The 11,846-nt window shown below is 36.4% G+C and overlaps 1 protein-coding gene across 2 annotated transcripts; it reads right to left on the reverse strand.

The window, feature by feature from the left end:
* Positions 1-470: 470 nt before the first annotated feature.
* LOC137966120 (geranylgeranyl transferase type-1 subunit beta-like) lies at positions 471-10,495 on the reverse strand. 2 transcript variants are annotated; one of them, XM_068812619.1, is made up of 11 exons: positions 10,237-10,495; positions 10,073-10,148; positions 9,932-9,990; positions 9,685-9,824; positions 2,153-2,208; positions 1,950-2,026; positions 1,734-1,779; positions 1,443-1,567; positions 1,243-1,310; positions 1,077-1,164; positions 471-968 (listed from the first exon to the last, which is right to left on the reverse strand). In XM_068812619.1, the coding sequence occupies exons 1-11, from the start codon at positions 10,396-10,398 to the stop codon at positions 813-815; spliced, it is 1,053 nt and encodes a 350-aa protein (XP_068668720.1). In that variant the 5' UTR covers positions 10,399-10,495; the 3' UTR covers positions 471-812. The 2 variants fall into 2 exon arrangements, with proteins under 2 accessions (XP_068668720.1, XP_068668719.1); XM_068812618.1 differs by having other exon boundaries at positions 1,443-1,575; positions 1,730-1,779.
* Between the last annotated feature and the right edge of the window lie 1,351 nt (positions 10,496-11,846).

Genomic DNA, 11,846 nt, shown 5'->3' on the forward strand with positions numbered 1-11,846 from the left:
AAATAAAATGCACTATGTGGATACCTTTATGAGAAAATCACGTGGAAATTGGAATGAATTCGATGGTGATTTTTAATGTTAAACTGAAGACTATCGAGGATGATTTTGTGAAGAACCATCAAGTTCACTAATGGCTTTTCCACAAAGTGGCTGGTATAGCATGAAACCAGTCCAGAGGTTTACGTCCTGGTTGGTACTGCATTTTTGTCATTCCTAAACAATGCCGTATGATACATTTTGCATATATGTTTCAGTCTACAATGCAGTAAGAATATACTATATTTTGCCGGAACATTTCTCTGTTTGAGTAAACAGACACATCCACAGGCTACAGTTGAGATAGAAATCCTTTTTCTAATGGAACAATCTTGAATACTAAATAACACATTGGAAAAGAATATAAGAACTAAAACATAAGAAAATGCAGGAAAGGCTCCAGAACAATCAAGAACAACAATTTTTCTCTTCATTATGTCACGAGGGTAGACTATCTATAGGCTCCTGTCATATACCAAGGGAGAAACTGTAGTACTGATTCAACTCAAACCCCATTTCCTTTTTTGAAATGATTCAAGTTTCAACACTAAGTGATCATAGGACAAACAGTTATAACAGCTAGTATCATTTAGATAGAACAATTAAACTATCTCGAGGGCCAATCTGCCTTCACTGCAAACCTAACCTTCTTGTAGACAACTGAAGCTGCAAAGAACTTTTCATGCACAGCGGAAATGTTTCCCAAAGACACTATCTTTGCTGATAAATATCCAGTAAGGGCTCCAATTAAGCTGAGCTGATAGAAGTGCACGAGACTACTTAAAAACTCCACTTGCAAGAAGATCGGAAATACCAAGCTCAACATGAAGTCGTTTTAGCCCAGGTTCCTCCAACAAGCTGAAAACTTTAACTCCATAGTAGGAATGATAAAGATCTGGCCATTCTTCTGGAAATTTACTGAAACCGCCATACTGGTTTAAGGTACACATCACAGCCAGATATTACAAAATACAAAGAGATCAGATTTTTAAATGGTATAGGTACAACTAAAAGGCACTTGGAAGTGAACAAGGTACTACCTGGGACTGACAAGTAAGTAAAAAATTACGAAGAGCAGCTTTGTCATAGAAGTTATGGGCTCCTAATATCTTTAAAATCCCACCAATCCTGCAAAAGAACCACGATTCATAAATTGAAAAACATGGAGCTAATTGTTATATAAAACTACAAGTGAATATTTCTTACCAAAATGCATAACATGTATCACTTGCCTTGTTGGGCCGACCTTGAAAACCTCCATCAACAGCTTGCCTCTGCAGCAAAATAAAAAAATTAGTTATGCAAACTATAGCTGTTGCAATTTTGGCAAGAACAAAACAAGAAGAATTACCTAACAGGTGTTAAAAACAATAAACAATGCTTCTTCAGTTAAAAAAGGAAAGGACCTGCAAACACCAATCTAGCAACATTGGCACATCAATTATGGAAGATGATGGCAGTTTAGAGACAATATCATCTTCAATAAATCCCATCAGCTGAAGAGCAGCCACCGCACAGTATGCTGCACCACCTGTGTTGCTAACGCAAAATATAGATGTTAGACCCCCTAAAAATATTGAGACCAATTGCACAAATGCCAGCCAAGCCAGAAGGGGCAAATAGTCTGTATCCCAAGAAAAGGCAATTTCTGGCGTTTAAATTTTGTTTATAAAAAATGATATTTGTTATCTACCTACCATGAGATTCTGAGCCTGGAACTAGAGCAAACCCACCATCATATGACTGCTCAAATGATATATGAAAAGTAGTAAGAATGTTGGTGAATCAAGTATAGCTGAAGACATTAATAAGGGAAAGGATCAAAAGGTCGACAGGGAACCTGGCAGAGAAGCCAGAGTCTCTGCCAGAGATACATTAACCAGGCAACCCTTTTATTCTATGAGCACACTAACCTGGCAATCACATATATATTCCGTTGCCTTTGCTCTGTTCATTCCACTCCAGTCATCTAACATAAAACATATCGCAGCTGAGACATACAAATTTTGATGTTAGAGGAAGAAAAAAAAAGCCAAAGTTTTCTTTCATTTTTTTTTGGATTAAAAAGTAAGCTAATGCACCAGTGCCCTCATTATGTCCAAAGAAGATATCACACCTGCACAATATACAAACCTGAGGTCTTTCTCTGCCCCATTATGAGTGGGCATAAAACTGTAAATCAACCAAGAAAAATTATGAGAAAGACAGAAACAAATAAACACTAACCTACAAAGATAAACTTCATGTCAACACCCACGAAAAAACTTTACTCATACAGTCTCCAATGCTCTATCCTTGCCCTACAGGTAAATTATGCATCCTGTGAGATAGGATGAATGCTCTTAAATATATGACAAAATTTCTATCCTGATGCATTTCAACCGTCGTTCTTTTCCCTTATTTCTTTAGGGGGGTTAGTCCACAATGAAGTGGAATGAATTCCCCCTGCATTACCTAGTTCATAAAAAACTGGCGTTAGTGTAAAAAGAATTGAATTGAAGTGAGATTACACCATTTCATTCGCTCAGGAAAAAACGAGGGAAAGTTGATTCCTACCTATTTTACGAATCATCAACTTTCCTCACGCGCGTCGCGTTGCTTCTCTTCTCCCTCTTCTTCTCCCTCGGCCTTTGTCTCCTCTCCCTCTCCCTCTCCCTCAGCCTTCACCTCCCGATGATTTTTTCGCCCCATCTTTTTCCCCCACCCCCGTTGGCCTTCCTCCCTCTCGGCCTCCCTCTCCTCTCCCTCTCGACCTCCGTCACAGAGCACGGCACAGAGCCTCTCGGCCTCCCGACTTCTCTTCTCTCACAGCCTCCCTCTCTCCCCCCCCCCCCCCCGTCGGCCTTCCTCCCTCCTCTCGACCTCACTCTCTTCCCCCCTGTCGGCCTTCCTCCCTCCTCTCGGCCTCCCTCTCCTCTCCCTCTCGACCTCCGTCGCAGAGCACGGGAGGCCAACCTCTGTCGTAGAGCCTCGCGACCTCCCGACTTCTCTTCTCTCTTGGCCTCCCTCTTTTCTCCCTCTCGGAGTACCGTCAGAGCGTCGCCCCCGTCATTGTTGCCCGTTGGCCCGCCGAGGACTCGCGGGAAGACAATGTTTAATTTTTCCTAAGTTAGAAAAATTAAACCATCTTCATAATTGGTTTAATTATCCAATTAATTAAACCATTAGTTTTTCATTTTTTGTCAATATATTATTAATTAATAATATGTAAAATATATATTATGTTATTGATAAATTAATTAATTATGCATTTTTATTTTTTATTAAAATAGTGAATTTTAATGTTAAACTATAACTTATGTTATTAAAAAATTATTTATTTATTTATTATATTCACTTATGTTATTTTTAACTTTTTCATTTATTTTAAATAATTTATTCCAGTCACATGTAATTATTGTTTTAATTTATAATAAACTATAATCATTAAGTAATATAATATAGTTTTTCATTAATTAGGATATTAATATATTCTAATACTACACGTAATCACTTATACAGTGTAGTAACCATATTTATTTTGGTTAATTATATGTTTAGGTATATATTTTATTTAAGTATATTATAAAAGGTTACTCATTCTCTTATTTATATCATATTTTTCATTTGGGGGCACTAACACTAGAATCTGTTTTCCCCCACTTGAACTCGTCTACACTAACACCCAAAGATGAGTTGAAGTTGAATCAATTCATTTCCCTTCAATTCAATTCTTCACTTCAATTCAAGTTCATTGTGGACTAACCCCTCCTTAGTATTTCCCTAGTAATACTTCAAGCTGCTCATTTTTCTATGGCCATACCCCATTTGAATAAACAAAAGAAAAATCAATGGAATTAAACTAAGATAAGTCACAATAGTTTATTATTCTTTTCCAATACTGCTCAACTAAAGCCATTTGATCCTTCCTGTTGATTTTCAGAACTCCAAAGATTACATCTCGGGTAAAGAAGAGATCACACGTGGGGGAGAAAAGAGGAGGAAGAATAAGGTTATGGATTTAGTCCAAACCCTCCCCTTTAAGCTATATTTATAGATGTTAAAAGTATAATATTATAATTATACCCTTCACCCTAATAAGAGTGAAGAAGAGACAAGAAATATAAACAAATTACATAAATGACACTTTAATTACACCATATCCTCCAACACTCTCCCTCAAACTAGGAGGTAACGGCAGTTATCCCAGTTTGAAACAAATAACAGATATAGTAATAATTTTCCCCATAACGGTTTTCCAAGGATAAGTACGAAACTGGGTACAGACTCTCAAATGGTAGAAATGGGTGATAAAACATAAGTCGAAACCAAACTCAAATGATTTCGAACAAATATAATAATAATAATCAATCAAGTGGGTAATGTCTGTTTTTCACAGGAGGGCGATGAAAAACCCAAGGGTACCAATAAAAAATTTCAATGGACTTAAAACACCCATATATATAAAAGGGACCCACCAAAACAACATCCAAAAGGGTTGACTGAAGGGGTAAATGAAAGTCAAACAAAGGACGGTAAGAGAAAGGTTGCCAAATAATAAAAGGGTAATGGGTAATAAGGAAAATAAGATGAAGAAATTAGGGTCATCATGTGCTATATTTTCCTGAGTAATTCAAAATTTGCATCATATTAACCAATGCCGACAATAGTCAACAAATAATGAACCCAAGGCAAACAATCGAGGAGTTCATCTTCAATAATAATGTCTCAATCAAAGAGACACAATACCACCTGCAATAATGTACCAAAAATGCAGTTATAATGAAAATCCTTAAGAATAATAAGGTCACATGAAATAATCTGCAACAAGTCCATCCTTGAATAAGAAAGTTATGCACCAAGTAATAAGTTGACGATAATCCAAGGTAATAATCCGAGTTGAAGTCAAGGGACTAATCTGGCTTTTTTGGAAATTGAGACTCGTAATAATGGGCTCAGACTTGAAATAATGGGCTCATGAGTCCAAGTTAACCCAGTCCGAGTTAATAGCTGAGTCAATAGCGGAGTCGGTTTAAGACCAATGTAATCGAGTCAACAACAAAATGTAATCGAGTCAACAACAAAATGCAATTATTAGACTAGTATGCATCATATGCCAACTCGGGATCGGGACCGATATACCAGAGGCAGAGAGCAAGTGGATTGAGTCAGGCTGACTCGAGTTCGAGTTGACTCGGTCCGAGTTAACTAGCTGGTACTGAGTCAATCCGAGTTAGGCTAACATGTAGTGATTCTCATAAAGAAACAGCCCATATGGAATATCAAGATAAAAATCACGAACTTCAGCATGAAAGAAAGAAAACCCCCCAGCAAACTAAATACAAACCCAATCGCAGAGTCAAGAGCGAGTTGAGACCAAGTCCGATGGATGAGGCGCTGGTCTACAAAACTAGAGATCGCCGAGTCTCACTCTACTCAATCATCAGTGCTGTGGAACGCCACTGCAGTACGTCTCGGAATAAATTCAAAACAATGCAACAGATGCAAAGATCGTGGCTCCGGCAAGATCAATTATACCAAGATGACAGCAACGTTCCAGAAAAGAATCGAACTGCTGAGATTGGTAAGATGACAGCAAGATAATGTCCGAAGCTTGGGATACCAGCTCGGTATAGAAATTGGACAGCAACGATGAACCAGCTCAGTACTTCCAGAAATAAAACAATCCGCTTGACAAAACAGCAATCATGTGCTGCCTCGGATGTAATCACGATATGCCAGCCAAGAGACAAGCCAGAAACTTTCGAATGAAGAAGACAGCTACGAGACAGCAGCAAGGATTACGGGATGATGCCACAGCAGGTGCTGAAGATATAACTTCCGAAGATAGATGGCTATCAAGCAGAACACGATATGCCAGCAGACAGAGCGAACTTCCAGAAATAAGAAAAATGCCAAAGAGGATGGCTGTTGATTTCTGGAACGCGATTATGGTTGCTGGAATGATCAGTCAATGATACCAAAGTTCTAGAAATAAATCACGCCAGCAAAGACGAAGTTGTCTCTGCTGCTGGAAAGACTTCTGAGATACCAAAAATAATCCAACGAGCAATTCTGCCAGAAATAAGCAGAGACAGAGCTGGACTTGCTGCATTATAGTTGACTCGCTGGAATCCGGGAGTACAGCAATGTATCGAGTCACAGAAAATCCTCTAGTAAAGAGAATACTCTCTGATTGGCATCCAGCAATCAATGGCCAGAGAGCTGTCTTCTAGATGTTGTATTCAGATTACCAACGGCGAAAGGTAGGAACCGGAGCCGGAGCATTAACGGCGAACGACTCGCCTGCGAAAGTGATTGCCATGAAGACAAGGGCCACAAAGAAGAGCGATGAGTTCTGAGTTCTGAGTTCTGAGTTCTGACTTTCAATAATTCTGAGTTCCGAGGGGGAGATAAACTCGGAATGGACAGATTCCCTTTCCTTGAAATCAACATTAACAGAGTCAACTCAGGAACGAGAGAATCAGACCCTTCGACCCAAGAACAAGAGTCCTATCAGCCCCACGGTGGGCGCCAACTCAATCTTCATAGGAAATACCAACCTTGAGAGCAACCGTCTTAGCCATATTTGGAACAGGAAGCGATTGCACGAGACATGATACACAACTGTCTCAACTCAGCAGCAAAGACTACAAAAAACGATCAAAGACAAGATACCATCAATAGCAACGTAGCAACAATCAAAGACAAAAAATAAACAAACGTCATAAACCAACGAGACACCATCAGCAAGTTGATCATCCACCTAGCAATAACAAGTTTGGAATTCTAAAAAACCATAGCTATGAGTCCTGAAAATCAATGCTCTAATACTATGGGGGGGTTAGTGCACATGACTCAGGACATGATCTTCATGCACATTACGCAATTCATGTCCTGAGGTCGTTAGGGAACGCCGAAATTCATGTCATGTACATGAACATCCATGACTGCGGAGTTCATGTCCCAAGAGTAAACGGCGGAAAGTGTTTTCAGCCCGATTTTGAGAATCATCTACATGACTCACGTGCGGGGCTGTCTCTCGGCGAGCGGGGCTGTCTCTCAGGGCTCTCTCTGCCGCACACCCTCTCTGCCATTTCATTCCCGCAGCCCTCTGCCGGTGTTGCCGCAGCCCTCTCTCGTTCCGCAGCCCTCTCTCGGTGTTGCCGCAGCCCTCTCTCGTTCCCGCAGCCCTCTCTCGGTGTTGCCCGCCGCCGTTGCCTACTAGCCCGTCCCCATCGCCATCGTCGTTGCCCTCTGGCTCGCAGCTGAGGAAGACGACGATGGTTTAATTTTTCCTAAGTTAGGAAAAATTAAACTATCTTCATAAAAATCATTAATTTATATTTTTTATTTATAAAATAATTATTTTTATTTATAAAATAATTATTTTTATTTATAAAATAATTATTTTTATTTATAAAATAATTATTTTTATTTATAAAATAATTATTTTTATTTATAAAATAATTATTTTTATTTATAAAATAATTATTTTTATTTATAAAATAATTATTTTTATTTATAAAATAATTATTTTTATTTATAAAATAATTATTTTTATTTATAAAATAATTATTTTTATTTATAAAATAATTATTTTTATTTATAAAATAATTCTTTTTGTTTATAAAATAATTCTTTTTATTTATTTAATATATTTATTTTATAATTACTATATTAAAATAGTGATTTAATAGTCATAATTAAAATATTGTTAAAATAAATATTTGATAAATTATTTTTGGCATAATTATCCGATTGCTATAGTTAATTAAACCAATAGTTTTAAATTTTGTGATAATATATTATTAATTAATAATACATAAAATATATTATGTACAAATATATAGTGTGTTAAAGTTATGATTAGATCAATTTTTTCTCTTAAATTATTCATTTTTAGGTTAAAGTATATCATATGTTATTAATAAATTAATAACTCAACGTATTACTTTCGTTTTTGTTATTTATAATGTTATTTATTTATTATTTGTAATTAATCATGTAGGTATTTCATTGGCTCATGTAATTACTATATTAATGCATAATAAAATATCTAATTCAATTAATAAATATATTAGTATATTTAATTATACATTAAATAACTTATTCGTGTAGTAATAATGGTTGTTTTACCTAATTTTGGGTTTAAGGATTATATTGTAATTAAGTGCACTGTAAAGGTTTAGAGATTCTCTTGTTTTTTATGTTTTTCTCATGTTGGGGCACTAACACTGGAAACTGTTTTCCAGTGCACATGAAGTCGTCAACACTATCACTAAATGTGAAGATGATCTTCATGTACATGACTGACATGATCTTCATATTAGACATGAACTTGATCTTCAAGAATCCATTTGATTTTCAGGACTTCATAGATTACATCTGGGGTAAAGAAGAGGAAGAATAAGGTTATGGACTTAGTTCAAACCCTCCCCCTTAAGCTATATTTATAGATGCTAAAAGTATAATATTACAATTATACCCTTCACCTTAGTAAGAGTGAAGAAGGGACAAGAAATATAAACTAATTACATCAATGACATTCTAATTACATCACATCTTCCAACACTTCCTAGTCTGAACTAACTATTAGAATTTTCCAATTGGACGTTTTGAGGCAGTGTGCTAGTCAGGGAAATGTGAACAAAGTTGAATGCTTTTTATGGTGAAGAGGAGGATCCCAATACTAATGAAGTTAAGTCCAAAAACTATCCTAAAACTGCAAGCTCAAAATTCAAGGCTACATAGAAGACAAAGCCACATGCAATGTCAAACCGAGTATTCAAGTGTGAAATTTGAAGATCAGTTTATGTGTGCTCAGAATGGGGAGTTGCACAAGCTCTAATTTGAGGGAGAGTGTTAGAACTTACAATTTTGAGTTTCTGTAATTTACTTTATTTTCCAGGAATTGTTCTCCATTAGAAACTTGATTCCTAGAGTTTGAGTATGGACATTATTGTATTTTTTTCCATTTCAAAATAATGATCAACACTCCTGCTAAGGCAAAACTGCAGATAGTGGATAGCAGCAATAATAGCTACACATAAGAGTTTCTTACTTGCAAATAGCATAATGTCTTCTTACAGTGGCCAACCTTAGCACCATCAATTTTGAGCAAGCAAAGTGCAACTGACTGACATATTTGGTATTAAGTTCAGCCAACAATCCGGGGACACTTTGCTTGCCAACAATTTTTTTCACCATCTAAAGCCTTAAGAAGAAAAAGATGGACATACAGCCCAGCAATTGTGAAAATTGAAATACCACAAGATGCAGTTCTTTCCTTTCTCCAAGGAGCAGACAAAATGAAGAAAATCTAGCTTTTGACATATGCATTTGAATAAACATAGAATCTCTCAAAAAACATTTATGGAGGTACATTTTATGTAGCATTGACAAGACAAGTAACAAACAAGAAAAAGAAAACGAAAATAAGTCTCTCAATATTCTAAATCATCTTTATAAAAAAATAAAAAATAAAACCATGGGCTTGACCACCTTAGTTTTGGTACAAGTGCACCGATTTTGTTCGGAATCTGGAATTTTCTGTATCAAACTTCTCATAGTTCATGAAAAAGTACCATTTTGCTCTCTTAGAATTGACATTACAGAACGAAGCAGAAGAGAATACGGAAGTCTCAGCAGCTGTGACTCAAAATATACCTTCCATCAGGCTGCTGAAGATTTTTCATAGATATCAAGATTGACTCATAGTCAATACTCCGCAAGTCGTATCCAACTAACTTCAATATTGCTAGAGCACAATAAGTACTTGCCAAGTGACTACCATTGTGTCTCGCACTCTGTCAACAAATTCTAAATATTAAAAATTTGAAATTGACACAGACAATAGTGAAAAAAACGAAGTCAGAGTAGAGAGTAAACGAAAGTATAGAGTTAAAAAGGTTACCACAGGATCATCTCGTGAGAACTGAGAACTTCTTGAACCATGAAATCCGTAGAATTCGCCTGAACAAGTAAAAAAGCCTCACATTCATTGCATAAAAAATGAAAACCATAAACTAGCTTTTCTCGGATAAAATAAATGTACCATCCTGTAGATCAGATTTATCAACGGGGCACGCTTGTAAGGATAAAACCCATTTCACAACACGATTCTTGTCGACCTGAATTTCGAATAACAGTCGAGATTCACAACCTAAAAAGAAAAGGAAAAGATAGAAAATTGAGAGATTTAATATATTTAATAGTTACTCTATCCAGTGCGCCAAGGATGTCGAGACCCGAAATGGAAAAATAGGCGAGAGTAACACGATTGATTTCTTGGTCCTGGTACTGCCAAGGGAGTGTATCCAACATCATATCTAGGTAAAAAATATGACGGTCTTTGTCGAAGAAGCAAGAAGAAAGAGCCATCGCCAAATTTCGAAATTAGAGAGAGAAAGATACTGCCTTTATACTTGCTGTGTCCGTTTGGAAATCGGAACAAGGTGGACAATGGGGTTAGCGTGGCCGACAAACATTTGTAGACCTAGGGACCGAAAGTTCAAAAAACTTTTTAAGATTTCAGACCATTAGCTTCCCAAACCACAAAGTTCATATTATATGCACCAACCAACTCGTCTGTCTCCCATCGGATAGGGTAAATAATACTTCTCCCTAACGGAAACATTACACTTCGGCTCATAGAGAATGAATAACCATAATACCATTCACCGTATCAGTTCACCCCCTCAATTTTGAGGTTTTATTTAACTAACCCACTCACCCCTTTTCAAATAAATAAGTTGTAAGAGCGGTAGTGTATCAGGACTTTTGGTATTAATCTTTTGTTTAGGAGGAGAGCTACCTTTAATCACCCTGTTTATCAATCCAACCGACATATCTAACTTGGTCAATTGTGTTTTGACTCTCTCCCGACTTTTGTATAGTTTATGAATTACATAAGGGACTAAGTCCGATATAACTTGATTCAACAAGTGATCTCAATTTGATGATCTAAAATTAAACAATTATGTGAATTTACCTTAGCATAAACATATCTAATGACCTCACTTTTTAGTTGTATGTTATAGGGCAAATTTTCTTGTGAAGTATAATTTGAAGTATAAAGATATCTCATATTTAAGATTTTCTACCATTACTCTTTCTTCTCTCCTACTACTTGCTTGTCTTTCATCTTTCGTCTTTCTCTCAGTAGACCTTGGTTGTTTGTTCAAGTTGAGGCAATGTGATTTATCTCACTTAATAACTTTATGGTTTATTTGAGTCACATTTGCTTCCCACCTTCCTATTGGCCTTAGTGGCTTCTTTAAGTGAATATATGGAAAGAGTAAATTATACTTCTCCCTACCGGAAATATTACATTTACCCTTCTAGAGCATGAATAACCCTAATACTACTCACCATCTCAGTCTCACCCCCTCAATTTTGAGTGCTTATTTAACTAATCCTCATGCCCTTTGTAAAGAAAAAAGTTGCAAGAGGGATAGTGTGGCAGGAATTTTGGCGTTGATCATTTGTTTAGGAGGAGAGCTATCTTCTATCATCCCTTTTATTAATCCAACTGATAGATTTAACTTGGTCAATAGTCTTTTGACTATCTCCCGACTTTGTATAGTTTTTGAATTAGAGAAGGACCAAGTCCAATTTAACCTGGTTCAAAGGTCAATCTTACTTTGCTTATTTGAAATAAAACAATTATGTGAATCTCATGTTTAAGATTTTCCACCATTACTCTTTCTTCTCTCCTATTACTTGCTCGTCTTTCATCTTTTGTCTATCTCTCAATAGACCTTGGTCATTTGTTCAAGTTGAGGCAATGTGATTAATCTCACTTAATACCTTGAGGGTATATTTGAGTC

This window comes from Aristolochia californica, unplaced genomic scaffold (assembly GCF_029961685.1).
Source record: "Aristolochia californica isolate CCGP_79_NKW_82.1479 unplaced genomic scaffold, dmAriCali1.0.hap1 SCAF_5, whole genome shotgun sequence".
NCBI lineage: Eukaryota > Viridiplantae > Streptophyta > Magnoliopsida > Piperales > Aristolochiaceae > Aristolochia > Aristolochia californica.